Source organism: Euwallacea fornicatus, chromosome 16 (genome assembly GCF_040115645.1).
Source record: "Euwallacea fornicatus isolate EFF26 chromosome 16, ASM4011564v1, whole genome shotgun sequence".
Lineage (NCBI taxonomy): Eukaryota > Metazoa > Arthropoda > Insecta > Coleoptera > Curculionidae > Euwallacea > Euwallacea fornicatus.
Window position 1 is genome coordinate 931,495 of NC_089556.1, and position 16,935 is coordinate 948,429.

A 16,935-nucleotide genomic window follows, 5' to 3' on the forward strand; every position below is an offset into this window, starting at 1 on the left:
GCAGTGGATACTCAGTTGCCACAGAGATGGAGTTTATATTTAGTATCATTTGTTTATATCATTTGTCAAATCGTATTAAACGAGTGACCTTTTTGATGTCACGATTTCGAACTGAGTCCATTTTGATTAGGACAACTGCAATCCAAGCTTCCGCCAGATGTGAGATTAGTTTACACCACAGTTACTGCAGCATTGCATTGAGGAACTCTTAAACATCTAAAAGGACTCACACGAAACAAAAGGAAAGGCACGTTGTCATCGGGAATAGTTTTATTTGATGATAATGACCGCATCCATGCAGCAGTACACATGAAAGAGCTGTTTAAGAATTTCGGATGGAAGCATTTGACCATCCGCTGTAGAGTCCTGATTTGGGACCGAGTGATTTTCATTTATTCGCTAAGATGAAAGTGCGGTTGAGAAAACGGCGATTAAACACAAACAAGAAATTGGAAGGGTGTGCGCAAAATCGGCTTAGTGCACAGACGGCGACTTAGTATGAAGAGGGTGTAAAAACACTTGTTACGATAAATGTCTTAATGTCCCTAGTGACTATGTCGAAAAGTATAGTCAAAAAATCTACTCCATCTGCGATAGCCAGTCGTGCACATTTTTCTTGTGCCGTGTAAAATTAAACTTTTTAGCACCTAATCATGTCTTGTTTTTAAACTATGATGATGCAAATTTTATATTATATAAAATGATAGGACATTACTGCCTACGACATGGCAACATGGCATTTAAATTTGAACCCAGCAAAATGCCTGGGGAAATGAAAAACTTCCCGATTGCAAAAAAGAGGCATTTAGAGCATCCCCGAAATTAAAAGAGTTAGGTCCATAAACAAAAACCGGTACACAACAAAGAGTGAAGCATTTAAATGTAACGACCCCGAAATGTGACGTAATGATATCATTTGTCACGCCGATTAATTCGTGACAAGGAGCGAACGAGCGTCGAAAGAGTTACGCCGTAGAGCGAAAAAGAAGAGCGAAAAGGATAGCAGCGTTCTTGGGATCAGTTCAAGGTTGTTCGAGTATGTGAATATAAATTTGACGTCATGTAAAGAAACGGCAAAGCAGAGCAGACTACATGACAACGCAGCATTGCAACTGCACTGAGGATATTCAGGGTGTCTTGTACAGGGTGTACACGCGAAAAGTCCTAAACCCCCTCCCCCTCTAAATGTTAATATATTGAAATAGAAATTTTTTTTAACAAAAAGTGCTTGAAAGTTCATGTAGTTTTTTAAGATCGTTAGAAATTCTGTACAAGATATTTAATAAACCTGTGCCAACGCAATATTGTATATTTTGAACAATTAAGCATTACTTTTTTTACATATTTAAATGCTGCATTTTGTTACGAATTCAACAATGCATATACACCATACCTTAAATTTTATAATTTTCGAAATTTTTACAAACATTTACTCCCGTGTAACATAATTCGATAGCGATGTTCTACAAATATATTTTAGTTAGCTTTGAAAACAACATGGCTGATGTAGGCAGTAGTGGTGGTTTATTTTGTCATTGTTATGGATAGTCTCAAAATTAAATTCAATAGTTCATTGCGTTTATAATCAATATTTTGCTACACAAATTATATATATTGAAAAAACATGATATCGAATTTTGTCAATTTACTTAAAATATGAGAAAATGCTTTAAAAGTTATTTATTTTTCTTATTTTCGAGACTAAAAAAATATTTACTTTTCAGCCCAATCGGAGTATGCTCTTGTACATCCCAATAGGAATACACTAAGCAGGAAAACATGAAAAAAAACTCACAATACAATAAAAGAAACATTTATTTTTTAACCAAAACAAAATTATACAAATTAACGTAAGGACAGATCAGAGAAATCTACACGAATATAGACAAAATCCTAGTGCCTCTTTGCGCAGTGGAAGTTTGAAAATGAATCTACCTCGAGGACTACTACATAAAGTTTTAAAAAATAATCAAATGAAAGCTCACAAGTTTACAGCAGTGCAAAAATCGTCAGATACTCATATGCAGAAAAAATCAAATTTTTGTAACTATATGTTAAGTCGCCTAAGGGATAATCCAATTTTTTAAAATTTATTGCCAAATGAGGCAACATTTGCGACTGCTGGTGCGTTTAACGGACAAAACGTGCACGCTTGGTCTAGGTGCAACCCAAATTTAAAAAAAAAGTAAAAAATAATTCAAGGCAGAACTAAATGTTCTTGTGTGGTGTGGTATTTTCAACAATAACTTTATTAGGCCAATTACTTTCGGTGCCACCTCGACGGGTCAACGGTGTTATGGATTTGTAAATGAAGACATCTTTGATTTCATTGAAAATTTACCCCGTAATGAGCGTTATGAAATTATTTGGCAACCAGATGGCGCGCCAAAACAAATCGGGAATGTCCATGACGAATCGGAAAAAACGGAACAATTCCACGGCCACCAAACGGTCCCGACCTCACCCCGTTGGGCACTCTTTCATGGGGTGCTTTAAAAAACTAGATATACGGTGGTGCGTTGGTTGATACGTTAGACGCGACGAGAAGAGGAGTCTCAAGTATAATAAATCACAGTAATCGAAGTGATGTGATAACAATGTGCCTACGAAATTTGGAAAAAAGATATCGATCGTGTGTTGTACATTATAGAAGGAACTTTGAATGATAGTTGTAAAATAACAACAAAAACAGGGGAATAAGTTTATTCTGCCTTGTTGTGATTGTATTCAATTTAATTTAACTTTAATTGTTAATATTTTAGAAAATAACTTTCCTCTTCGGTACTTACCGTTTTTCATAGAAAATATTGATTATTAACGCAATGAACCATTGAATGGAACGTTGACACCGTCCGTCACGATGACAAAACAAATGACTACTGCTGGCCACATCAGTCATGTTGTTTTCAAAGCTAACTAAGATGTACACCTTTGTAGAGCACCGCCATCGAATTACGTTGCAGGGGAGTGAATTTTTGTAAATATTTTGAAAAATTCAATATAGGGTTGGCGCACGGTCATTAAACGCCCTGTGTGAAACTGCTGACTATCTCGAATAACTACAACAGCACCTTTTGTCACAAAAAAATGCCTATTTCAATATACTTGAAAGTTAGAAAGGGGAGGGAGTTTTCGCGTGGACGCCCTGCACATTTGAACCTTTTCTCCAGCACCACTCACCGCCTGTATTACCAATCGGCTCTCGTCCATTGACCACGGACAACTTTTACGTCGGCATCTCGGGACGCCCGTGGAGGTGTCACAATTCAAAAATTTCCTGATCTCAAAAAAAAGGGACTTTTAGGGCATCACCAAAATTGAAAGAGTTAAGTAGCATCCAGTATATAATCAAGGGTGAAGAATTTAAATGTAACGATCCCGAAATGTGACATAATGACGTCATTTGTCACGCCCATTAATTCGCGACAAGGAGCGGACGAGCGTCGAAAAAGTTACGCTCCGGAGCCAAAAAGAAGAACGAAGAGAAGAGCTTTCTTTGCGTCAGTTCATAACATCTCGACGCTGACAAAGTTAAATCGAAAGAAGTTGCCAGCATTTTAACGACGACGATACTTTTTGCCGCCTAGAAAGCTGCTACATATTTTTATTCGTTTGAGCTTTAATGTTACAGAGGGATGTTGTCGTGAAGCTTTCAAGGACGATTTACTTCACTGGATATGTATAATGCAACGGGAATTGATATTGTGTTTGAAGTAATTCTGTAACGTGCGCAATTTTTATCCAGGGCAAAGCATTCTTAAATTTGGTGTGATGGGCGGAGTTTCCGAAAGCCTTCCGGACAAGTCGGAAGATTAACAACGTGATATGAGTCTTCAGAGGCCTGAATCAAACTCCTACAGAATCTATGTCCGGAATTTTTTGACCACGGGTCTGTTAGAATGAAGCACGCTGTGTACCTGTTCGCGTCCCCGAGATTAACCAGATTACCTGAAGATCGAATGAGCCATGTACCGACCTAAGAGGACATGGGGAGGAACTTCAAAATTATTGAAAGTCAGATAAAAATGACCATTCGTAGTAAATCGGGTATTAGAACAGGTATACTTAAGGGCAGATTCTTGGTGCGTACAGGGTGTTTGAAAAAGATGCTTCAGTATTTGACGGAGTGATTTCTCAGGCCGTTTTATGAAAAAAAGGTTCCTTTATACGCAGGTCCGGAAATATACGTTACCAAGATAGAAGGGGATAATTTATTTTGAATAATGATTTTTGAAAAATAATTCCAATATCTTTTGACGGATTTTTTTTCTAATTCGGTAACTTTGTAATAATACGGGACAGAATCATCGAAACATAAAATATGCTTAGGGAATAAGGGAATAAACCCTTGAGTTTTTTGAAAATGTTTTTCTATGATTAATTAAATTTAAAAAATATCGGTCCAAAGATATTTGAACTATTTTTCGAAAACCGTTAATAAAAAAAAAATTACTCCCTCCATCTTGGAAATAAGGCATTTCCGGATCCGTGCTTATCGGGACTTTTTTTCCATAAAATGACCTGAGAAATCACTCCTTTAAATATTGCCGCGTCTATTTGAAACACCCTGTATATTTTCGGATCTTACAATTACTAACGAAGAAATATAATTCCTGAATTAAAAAGAAACTCTCCAGCACGGCTATTTAAAAAATACCACTGCATTAAGTTTGCTTTAAACTGCTGCTGCGGTGTAATAGTAACTTTACCCATAAACGAACCGATATTGTTTGTTCACATCACAGTTTCCATGGCGGAAACCATGAGTTTTTGACCAGCGAACTTCGTTTTATTTTTACAGCCCTTCGTAGACGGCAATGGGCCGTAAAGTTGTAATGTCTTTCGCTTTTGGCAACGAGCCGTAAAGTAGAAATAATGCCTGTTCATTTTTTTAACTGCTTTTAACCAAAAAATAGACGTACTAATTTTGTTCTACTTGCACGTGGAGGGTTTAAAAAATATCATTTATGCGTAAAAAGTTTTACGTCTTACGAGATGAAAGGTTTGCGCCCTTGACCGCATAAAGACCCTCTGCCCCGCGTCGGGTATCAAACTTCGGCCGCAGGCGTACTCTTATTGTTTCAGCGTCTTACTCATAAATAACTCTTATGATGGTATCATTTGAACTTTCTACGGCACCCCGTTTTTACTTCAAAAAGATATTTAAAAAAAAACAATAGAAAGAACAAAAATATCAGCAACTTTGCCAATTTCACTTCTATTGTACCCTTAACCAAGACCCGTTGTTCTTTCCTCATGTAACAAATTTTCCCCAATAGTCCCCTACTTTGGCACTACAAAGCATTGAATGAAACGATTATTAAACAACTTTTAAAGTAGCATATTTCAATCGAGCCCTGTAACAGAATAGGGACAATAACTAATATGCCCCAACGTGATAAATCACTTTTTATATTGCTTGGGAGTACGAGACATGTTGGCATCGTCCTTCCGTTATAACACGCAGTGACATTTTTGATAATAATGTGATGAATCGACTTTATGTATTTAGAGCGATAACGTCATATTATGTTTCTTCAGTCTTTCCATCGTTCCCCACCTCAATTATTTTCCATTTGTTTCCCTTCGCGATGGATTAAAATAGGTTTCACATACACGCCTGCATAGTAAATAATTATCCTTGGAAGTACTTAAGGTGATGGGACTTGTTTAAAGATGTTTTTCTTCTTTTATTTCCAGGTGGGGATCGATGAGTGCCTGTACGAAAACCAAATGTGCGAGGGATCCTGCACAAACACGTTGGACATAAGTGCCTTGCCCTACATGGTAAGTACCCGCCCATATCGTCGTCATCGAGTAATGGTTCTTTTTTAAATAATGGCCCATCAATTCCGGACGGATTGTGAGCTATCTCCTGGATATATGTCGTGAACGAAATTGCGATAATGGTAACCGTCTAATATGTCAGGGATGTGACGGATTTTGATATATTAAAGATTAGAGCAAAAAAGTGTTGGAAACGATTAGTTAAACGAAAATGTGTTATTGGATTTTTTTCGAAGAAGCTTAGATATTTCGATAAGATTTTTTGGCAAAGTCTAAAATTGCCTCACGGATTTTTCCAGGTCAATGCCAATAAAACTGCTCTGGTGGGGGTGAGAGTAGATGTATTGGCAGAGTGCACATGCGGGGCAAGAAACTTTTCCAAGGAGGAAAATTGCAGAAATACGCCCTGCTACAACGGTGGACGATGTAGCGAAACCAGGTTTTCTTTGGCTTGTTCTTGTCCTGCAGGGTAAGAAAAATCTTTTTATTCTGAAAAAAACTGAGAAAAACTCGAATTAATTTCTTTAACTGGAAGTAAATTTTCTTTTATACACTTCTTGTGTTTTGCGTTAAACAATAAGCGAAAATATAGCGGACTGTATATTTCCTTTCTTAGCCATTTGCATATTAATGCGCTTTATGAACTGAGAAGGTAGTAAATCTAGTTGTTCCGGAATTAATTAAATTTTAACAGGCAGTAACACAAAAGAGAACAACGGTGCAAAGTAAAGAAGACAGAACAAACCTAGATTTTTCCGATTTTACGAACTTCGAGGCCGTGGGTTTAAATTTCCGAAACTTCAGTAAATATTTATACATCACTGGTTTTTCTCTTAAGAATAACATTAAAACAGAATTTCAAGTTATTATAATTCATAACGGGCGATCGTTGAAAAAAGTCGATGATGAACCGTACCCTTAGGACCTCGATTAATCCATTTACTAATTATCATCAAATATCTATGTGTGGTTTTTTGGCTTTACCCGTCTGTACCCCAAACAGATACAACGGTCCCCGATGTCAGCAAACCGCAAGAAGTTTCCACGGCAACGGCTGGGCCTGGTATCCAGCCTTGGATATGTGCGACAAAAGTCATCTGCACTTTGAATTCTCCACCAGAAAAGGTGATGGCTTGCTCCTCTACAACGGCCCCATTGTCCCACCAGAAAAAGACGAAGTCATGGTCTCCGACTACATCGCCCTGGAACTGGAAAGAGGCTATCCCAGGCTGCTCTTAGATTTCGGGTCAGGAACCTTGGAACTAAGGGTTAAAACCAAGAAAACATTGGATGACGGAGAGTGGCACAGATTGGACATTTTCTGGGACACTGAGAACGTGAGGATGGTGGTTGATTTTTGTAAATCTGCAGATATAGGTAACAAGTTAGAGGGCTTAAATTTTATCTTAAAAACTACTTCAAACGCTCTTTTTTAGCTGAACTAGAAGATGGCACTGCGCCAGAATTCGATGATAGCAGCTGCCAAGCTCAAGGCTCCATTCCTCCGTTCAACGAGTACCTCAATGTGAATGCTCCCCTTCAATTGGGTGGGCTATATGTCGAACAATTCGACCCGACGCACTACCATTGGCAATACATGCCTGTTGGAAAGAGTTTCGATGGGTGCATCCGCAATTTGTTCCATAATTCCAAGTTGTACGATCTGGCGCACCCAGGGCTGTCCAGGCACAGTCAGGCCGGGTGTCCTCAGACTGACGATTTGTGTCAGCGAACAGACATCACAGCCCGGTAAGAAAAGTTACGTTTTTTCACTGCGAATCGATTGCATCCAGCGTGAATGATAAACCTGGATCCAAAAGATGTCGCCCAGAAAGATTATTGGACAATTTTATACTCGATGGTTGATTTTGAAAAGTCCAGAATTGACTCATCACTAGAAATATCACCGATTTCTATCAAAATCGCCATTATCTTTACAACCATCCGTCAGAAGCGTCTCAAAAATGTTTAATATTGACTACTTTAAGGGAGTTGCAAAATTCCGATGATTCAGCTCGATTTTTTAGTTGACCTAAATATCCAATAATTGGAATAAATTATCATGTGCCTTATCCAGTGAAGGTTTCCCGAAGTTCCCGAGAACGTCGAAAATTTCTTTTAAGTTCGTACTAAATTTCCCTGGAAGAAAGGCTCTGAAGACTGAAGTATTGTATCTGCATTGAGACGACAATAGACCTTTTGGGGGAAAGAGACCGTAACAAAATGTCCCAGTTTGATTGGAGCTCCCTATACATATCTGAAATTTTGCCAAAATGTAAATCTGAGCATTTCGCCGAACAATGAAAAATACAGCGACCCACACTGCAAACGAAACAACAGTTCAGATGGGACCACAAACGCCTTTGCGAATAGGTTCTCAAATTATGTTTCTTCGTCAAAGGGCTTGCGGTGTTCCCATCACTTATCAGCTTTCCCCGACATTAATATTAATGCTCATTAAATATACATTTGAAGATACAACACAAACACGTTCCGTTTGTTGCATTGCTTATTGTTCGACGAAATCCTCAGATGTATACAAAGCATACCATAGAATGTATAATAAAAAATTCATTATTGCATTTCCGGACCCCCTGTATAATAATTAGTTCAGGTCCGATAAGTATGCATACATTTGTTGCTACTGGAAAACTGGAGAACGTCCAGTTTTTACGTCATATGGGAATATGTCTTCTGCTCGTCCTTTTGCGGCCCCATTTCGCATTCCTCGCTCGCGAGCCTCGCAAACGTCGTTTTCCTTCCCGGTCTTAAGACAGGATAACGGGCCGTTCCTGAATTTTTCATTGCAAATCGCTTAGTAGCCCCATTTTTTACGATGATGAATTCGGTAATAAATGATACGTTTACGTAATGTTGTGTTTCTCTAACGAATTAGGTTGGGAGATTAAATTCGCCTACAAAAACATTTAATCAAAATTTCATGCTCTAAAAGATAATGAAAGTCGAATTGTTAGTAACACGAACGTCTTCTCAAAACCATGAACTTTGCTGTTTTCTTAGCACTCTCAACGAAACGAAGGAGATTAACTTGGATGTTAACGTGACTTCGTGCGATAAGGAACATTCATTATTATTAAATGGAACTGTTATTTTGTTAACTGAAAGGATAAGTATATATTATTACGTTAAATCGTCGCGTTTTCTGGTCTTTGTTGGACTAACCCACAAAGACATCTTAATAGGTGTAGTTTCATCGTCACTTGGGACAAATTATACAGCTCCGACTTGTTAAGATCAGAGATCGATGCTGTTACACTTCATGGGGAGGACATGCCTTACTGGTACGTTCGAAGAGTTTATAGCGAAAAATAACGACAATACAGCCTAACTTAAAAACCTATTTCGTGCAAGAACACTTTATGAGCAAGAAAAAAAATTAATAACGTTCGAAAGGTACACTGTAGATCTGCACAGCCGCTGGGTCCTATTGTGAGAAGTACGCATTGCACACGAGCGACCGAAATTAGGGGCGGCCATATTCGGTAGAGGTTTTCAAATGGTAATTTTTATTACTTGCTGGAGTCTTAAACTCAACTATAAATCATGTTTATAAAATTTCTCCTGCAAGCTCTGACTGTCCTATTAGGTAGAGAATAATTCTTTACCGTCAAAGCATAAATTTTTATAAAATATTTCCGGTACGTAAACCTGCAGCTGGAAAGAAATCAAAGGAATGTCTATGAGAGATTGTTGTATATTTTTTTTATTCCGCTAGCTAAAGCACCAGGTGTATATAGATTCAGGAATGTTCCTTGTCCTTTTTTTTTAACAATAATACGGTTTTTAGCAGGTTCGCGCCAGCTACTAATTTCAGTAAAAAAATACATCATTTCATTACATAGACCGTTAATAGAGGAACATGCTCCGTTCTACAGGTGCATTAAACTACGTAATAGGCTGCCGGTATGCATAAATGCAATGTGAAATATCAGTTAAATTAATAATGCTGTATATAATCCCTTGATTGATATTAATCCACACACTTTAAAACAGTATTTTAATTAGTATCGTTTGTCACATATTACGCACCTGCTCTTAGTGATTTTCCGTATTTCTTACCTCACCCCATTTTATTGAACAACGTATAATACACCATCGTACGGATATTTCGGTAAGCGACAGTGCTCTGCAAAGCAATAAAAGAGGCTGATGGGACAATGGTCGAAAACGCACCATTCTCGATAGACAGGATGGCACATTTTCTATTGTTTTCATAATTTTCTTTTTTAGATTTATTTCCATCTTCGGTGTTCCGAAAAAGATACGTAACAAAATAGTACATGGCTCGAAAAAACACAACACTGTGTATATGGCCATCGAGGACTTTGCCGTTTTGTGAGAAGACCATTATTTTTATTAAAATTTTCCAGTGAAAATCTAGTTAGCTCGACGAGCTGATAGTGCGTGTTAGCTCGGTTTTTGGAAACTGAGTAAATTTCAAAATTTTATTCACACGCATGGGGCGATTTCGTCGATTTTTTAATATTTTGGCAAATTTTAAAAACTTGGAGAGCTCCTTAAACATTTTTTACAATTTTAAAAACGTTGCCAATCACAAAATGTGTCCCATTGTCCTAAATCCAGTCCACATGGGTTTAAAAGGCTTATCGTAAGTTTTAAATTTGTGCAAAGTTACAACGATTTTAAGCACTTCCAATTTGATGTAACTAATCGATATTCGCTGCTAGCCAGCATTTTTAAATCATGAAATTCTCCATTATTTAAATAATATATTTAGTCATAATTGTGCTTTTTAAATCATTTTAATTATAAAAGCGATAAGATAATTACGTTTAAATGTGATATTTTTAACGCAAACTTCTGATTCATCAATTCGAGATTGCCCTGTGCGTTTCTTCGAATAATTTACATTAAACTCATACTCCAAATCAAGATGAATATTTGATTTACCTTTTGAAAATTTAATAAGAAATTTCCAGCCAAATGGGAAATCTCCTATTTGCGTATCTACTTCGAAGATTTGTAATTGACATTTAATTTTCTTTTCATCCTTTTTTACTAAAAACATTAAATAAAACTCGTTGTGAATTACATACTTTATATTAAAATAGTTTACAGATTTTGCATTGGATTTAATGGTAACTGAAATCTATGTACTTTATTTGGAGCGTGGCTGCTTGTTCAGTATTTTAATTAAATTCTGTTATCAAAAACTTCGCATTTGGGACCTTTTTATAGGGGAAAAAAATACTGAAAGGTTACTAATGTCGCTGTTCACTGTACATCCAAAACGATATACTGAATCCCAGCCATTATAAACTTTAAAACAAAATTTACGATATGGTATAAGTGAATATATCGGGTTTTTCCGAGAAATACAACTTGCAACCACCCGACAGGTCTAATCTGAAGGTTATGAAATTCTCTAACAACTTCAACAAATTAGAACTGAATAATACTTCTTTCCATCTAGAATTGATGTCTCCATCTGCCTTCTCTACCATACAGCTTCTTCTCACAATCCTACAACTCAACTCCCTATTTTTTGTGCCTTTTTCCTGATGCATGGAATTTTTTTCCAGATGTTGGGAACACGGAACCTGCGTAGGCAGCATGAACGAAGCAAAATGCCAGTGCCATCCCGGCTGGACGGGGCCCGCTTGTTCCATTTCCACCATCCCCACGAGCTTCCGCCCTCAATCATATGTCAAATACGCCCTCAGCTTCGAGCCGGACCGTTTCTCCACCCAAATTCAGCTTCGGTTCAGAACCCGCGAGGTACACGGCGAACTTTTCCGTGTATCCGACCAACATAATCGCGAGTACGCCATTCTGGAAATCAAAGACTCTCGTCTCTATTTCCGGTACAACCTGAACTCGCTGAGGACAGAAGAGAAGGACATTTGGTTGAGTGCGGTACCGGTGGACGATGGACAGTGGCACGTGGCGCGAGTGTCCCGGTACGGCAGTGCGGCAACCTTGGAGCTTGATGGGGGCGAGGGGAGGAGATACAACGAAACATTTAATTATTTGGGACACCAATGGTTGCTTGTTGACAAGCAGGAGGGGGTTTATGCTGGAGGGAAGGCCGAGTATACTGGGGTGAGAACCTTCGAAGTATATGCCGATTATCAGAAAGGTAAGTGGTCCGTTTCGGTTGTTTTACAAGTGTCTTCACCTAACATGTTCTTCAATTTACTGTGATGCGATGCTCTCGCACACATCTACACTGGTTTTAAATGCGCTAAGGTTTACGTAGAAATTGGCTTCTTTGCAATTCAGGGTATGACAAGTTTTGCACGTCTGACTCATAGCTCTGTTCCAATAGGAAGGAACACCAATTTCGGATAGTCATAAATCGGCGCAACATAGCCCGATTGGCACATTGCGCATATTGATAATGAACCGGAATACGTTTTCCTGTCCGTTAGAAGTTACAACTTGGAACATACCCGATATTTCACGTGGGAGATATTTTGCCACCGGGATACCATCGCCGCGGATGTTCTGTATTAAAAATTGCATAAGCAGTAAGGCTGTTCCCTCAGCGTTTCCTTACAATTTCGTGCCCAAGTTGTCCCGAAAAATGTATTGTTTGCAGACTAGGGTACGCGTTTAGATCACTACCCCTAACTCTCATATGTCACTTAGTAGATTTGCAAGCAGCGGATTGCCTTATTCCCCTCCTCACAAGTTGATACATAGTCCTGCCACTATTCACTTACGCTAGATTTTATTTTTAGAAGCTCTTGCAGTCCAGCAAAAATGAGATGTCCTGTTTCCGAGACATTCAAAAAACGATCCCTTTAGAAAAACTTATCTCATTCCACCTTTCGTCCTTAAACGTCGTGACAAAATCGTCTGAAAATTAAATTTCCTTCTCGCCAAACCGGAAATTTGTCGCTAGCATTAGGAGCTCTATTCTTTGAGAAAGGGTTTTTCTTTACCTTAAGGAGTAGGGCTATCCCTTACGTAACGTTTTGCGCGATATATCATATCAGGGGGCAAAAGTTCCATTAATGCGTTGAAGTATCGCTTTCAGTGTTATGCGACCCTTATCAAACTTAGGACTAGTTATTAGAGGATGATGCGCGTAGTAATTTCGCTTTTTATGACCTTTGGGATTTCATACATTATGCATGATGGAATTCATGACTGTCACTCACCTTAGGGAATTTGTAATATACATACCTTGTTACCAACCAGTAATATGAATGTTCTTTGGGTTAATGCAGAAAGTTCTAGGATTCTGTTTGGTGCAATAAGCACACAAGAAGCTAACAAGGAAACTGCATTATTTCTTGAAGAGAAGACTTAGGGCTAGTTTGTCGCGTTGAAAGTTTGGTCCCCTGATGTGAGCAAAGACAATAAGTACCAGAGTTTCGAAAGGGGAAAAACCTGGACAGCGCGCGTAGACAATGCTATTGCAGCCTTTATGCAGCTTTTAAACTAAAAAATTAATAATCTACTTTGAAATCAAAGTTATCTTAAAGTTTTCACGGTATCTTTGGCCGGATGAGGAACTTAGAGATCATTTTGGATCACTTAGCGCAATTAATTGACTCCCGTGCATCTAGCAGTTTCAAAAATATTGTCCAACCATTAATGGTTTATCCCGAATGTGGTTTTACACCACTATTAACATTCCCCTCGTTGAGATAAGCGAGACTCTTTTCTCATCAACCGCAATCAGCAGCAAATGACGAAGGAGAACAGCAGAGCTTACAAATCCAGCTTAATAGCTTCTCTAACTCGCTCAATTAGTATAAATTTAATTTGGCCCCCGGGCAATTTGAGGTATATCCCAATTCGCATAACGAATGGTTATAATACAATAGGACGAGGACAAGGGACGTATCGACGACACAAAAGGGCGGACTGAGCGCGAGGAAAATTGGGGCGATGCCAGTTAACTGAAGCGTTCCGAATGTTTAAGGGCCGTTAAATCGGATCGTGCCGTTCTTTTGTATTAAATATCTACGAAGCAGGTTTTTATATCAAAGGAACAACGATAACTTCCGAGAGTGGTCTAGAGATGCCATTTTGCAAAACCTAGGAAATGAGTATAAGATTTACTATATAGACCTGGATGGCGCATTTTTCAGGGTTGCTCTCGAATTTCAGCAAGAACAACAACTTTTTTCGACTATGAGCTTTAAAGGACACCATTGTCGGTGTATTGAATAACAGAAGGGGGTTATCGTGATCCACCTTACAATCCCAACCACCCCCGCCCCCCAGTTATTTCTATCTGCCCTTACAAATCATGCTAAAACCCATGACCAAAGTGGTAATTCAATATATTTTTGCTGAGCGACATTTTAATTAGTCAGTCAAATATCGCATTTTGCGAATACTAATTTGCTAGCATTCATTTATGCAACAGTTAATTAACGAATATGGTATTTTCAATTTAAATTATTCACTTCTAAAAAAAGTGGTATTCTTTGTAAGCCGTTTTGCAATCTGATGGTCAATATAACGCAGCAATTAGGATAGTAAAATATTGCTATTGCAATTGCAATTTAAAGAGAGTTTATTTCGTTGAGTTCGGGCTATATCCAAATTCAATTTTAGCTACTGGAACTCTGCCTATACCTCTATTTCCTCTGCTTCCAAAACTTCACTAATTTTCAATCAGGCAAATACTGGCCTCAACATGCAACAAAATGGGGAAGTCACGTTTGCACACACCCCTTGTCCTAGCAGACGCTATCCAGATGGCGCCATTTACACCAGGGTCCAACTGTACAACGGGACTTTCGGCTTTCCATTTTAATGGAAGGGCAAATTCGTTGACGTATCACGGATTGATAAATCTCTCGGTTACATACTATTATTCACCAGTATAAATTTAATGCCGGTAATAGTACCGATCAGTCAGGAACCCACGGACGTCCCATTCAACTGTTACGGTCTTTACAACGTTATATTATGTGATTTCCACGCGATTATTTGAAATTTGAGTAAATAACACACGAGGTGCATACGTTAAAGTTGATGATGATATGAGCAACGTGCCGTGCAAAGCAGGGCCTGTGACAAAATCCATACTCGATTCCCGAAGCGTAAAAGATCAAAAATGTAGCGACCAGACCTGGAGATAAAAAGTTAGGGCCCTTATTCTTCAACGTAAATCAATGTCATCCGTCCAAATGGATTGGTCATATTCCCACGTCCCCAGCTCTATTTTCGTACCCACGAGATACATTTATCATATCTGGAATTTTCTTTTCAGGTTGTTTGGACGATATCCGCCTTGAAGGCAAACACCTACCGCTTCCGCCCGCGATGAACGGTACTCAGTGGGGCCAGGCCACAATGGCAAGGAACCTGGACCGCGGCTGCGCGTCCAACAAACCATGCGCAAACGTCATTTGTCCAGAACCGTTTGAATGTGTGGATCTATGGAATGATTACGAGTGCACGTACGTACTCTAATTGTTCATGTTTTACATAATACACATCTGCAGATATAACACACCTTTCAATGATACGTGATCACCTTTGGTTTAGTTGCAGGGGCACTGAGTATTTTATTTATTTTCTATATGTACATAATTACATGTTTACGCGTATCATCATCATTATTATTTGGACTTTATTTCAACGATTCTTCATTATTATTAAATCGATTTAAATAATTATTATTAGTCACGTGTATATTTCCGATTGACGGGGGATTTGAAAATTGCACTTTTGATTTGGTTTCAAGCAACTGCATTTATTTGAAATATTCCAGGTGAATGATTTTATTTTCTATATCATGGTGAATGTATTATTTTTCTGTTAAGTTTGGTTTATCGTTGGCTTTATCGTTGTCATTCTTAATGAAATGGATTTTTAGTGCATTTTATTTTGTGGTTTAAGCGCATTTGTCCTGGTTCTTTTAAGTTGGGAGCACTTTTGTTTGAGGAATACAGACTTACTTGCCCAAAATATACTATTACAGAGTACTCTGCATGTGATTGGTGACTCACAAGTTGTTGATAACAAACGTATAATACGTCAACATCTCGCAAACCTGAGGCAAAACTTGATGAAAGTTGATGCCTTCGGATAAGAAAATATACCTGACGAAATGGCGAGCTCCGCATTGGCACGTGAGGCGATTTGTGAGAGTATTTTGAGGACAGAAATAGAAACTCGGAAAAGTTGTCGAGATTGGTTAATGTTGTTTTTCACATTGCTCGATGTTTTGTACCACTCTTTTCCCAAGCACAATGGGAGAAGGGGGGAGCATAGAAATAAACATTTTTTAAAATTTATGTGTAATTTCAAAGTGGACTAAATATAGAACGTCCCTCAGCAACAATGCGAAAGTCGTCATTCTGTCGCAGGGAGTTTCTGGAGCACAGGTGGATAACCGTTCCACGAATTTATTACACACCGTGTGTACATATATCAAGACTCGGTTAGGAAAACTTCAAACTGTAGCCACATCCTAATTAAGTAAATGGTTATTATAGAAGTTATTCCAGAAGTAAATCTAAATTGCAACTGGAGGAGGTGTAGATGCATAATGCCGTACCTAAATTAATTACGTAAAGGCTACCTCCTTCGCTGATTCATAAGTCTTGAAACGAACCGATTTTGTATCCAATAAATTCACAATCCCAATGTTCCTTTGACATAGCTGTGGTGAAGGTCGCATCATGTCTTCAGACTCGAAAGATTGCAACGACAAAGACGAGTGTCTAGACCTCCCTTGCCTAAACGGGGGAACCTGCATCAATCTGGAACCGAACCTACGTTACAGGTGCAACTGTCCAGATGGTTTCTGGGGCGAAAATTGCGAACTTATCCAGGAAGGCCAAACGTTGAAACTTTCAATGGGCGCTCTGGCCGCCATTCTCGTGTGCCTGTTGATTATCTTAAGTGAGCAGGAATCTATGTTTTAGGCTAGATATAGACCACGTTATAGAGAATTCTTCATAAACTAGCACTTTAAAAAATAAATTGAAACACTATTCGTTGTAAGGCATGAGTGTGCTGCACGCGATGCATGGATGTATAAATGGTAGATAGGTACTACTAGATGACTGATTCGTAATCTCAGCATTCGGTAAGTCGCTATTAACTTCTTAAATTGAATATGTAGTTGCCTAGACTTCGTCATAGTTGCTAATCGCTGGTTGGCCCCCTCGCAACTTTACAAACTAGAAG

At 38.5% G+C, this 16,935-nt stretch overlaps 1 protein-coding gene across 11 annotated transcripts in view; it reads left to right on the forward strand.

Moving 5' to 3' along the window:
• Positions 1-16,935, forward strand: part of CadN (Cadherin-N) — a 267,563-nt gene that overhangs the window by 242,898 nt on the left and 7,730 nt on the right. For 6 of the 11 annotated variants that reach the window (XM_066291539.1, XM_066291532.1, XM_066291534.1 and 3 more), the window contains exons 28-33: positions 5,701-5,787; positions 6,087-6,256; positions 6,791-7,164; positions 7,224-7,536; positions 11,352-11,908; positions 15,008-15,197. In XM_066291539.1, coding sequence (XP_066147636.1) covers positions 5,701-5,787; positions 6,087-6,256; positions 6,791-7,164; positions 7,224-7,536; positions 11,352-11,908; positions 15,008-15,197 — 1,691 coding nt within the window. Of the gene's footprint in view, positions 1-5,700; positions 5,788-6,086; positions 6,257-6,790; positions 7,165-7,223; positions 7,537-11,351; positions 11,909-15,007; positions 15,198-16,405; positions 16,648-16,935 lie in introns of all 11 variants that reach the window. The other 5 variants (XM_066291536.1, XM_066291537.1, XM_066291535.1 and 2 more) reach the window with 1 other exon arrangement.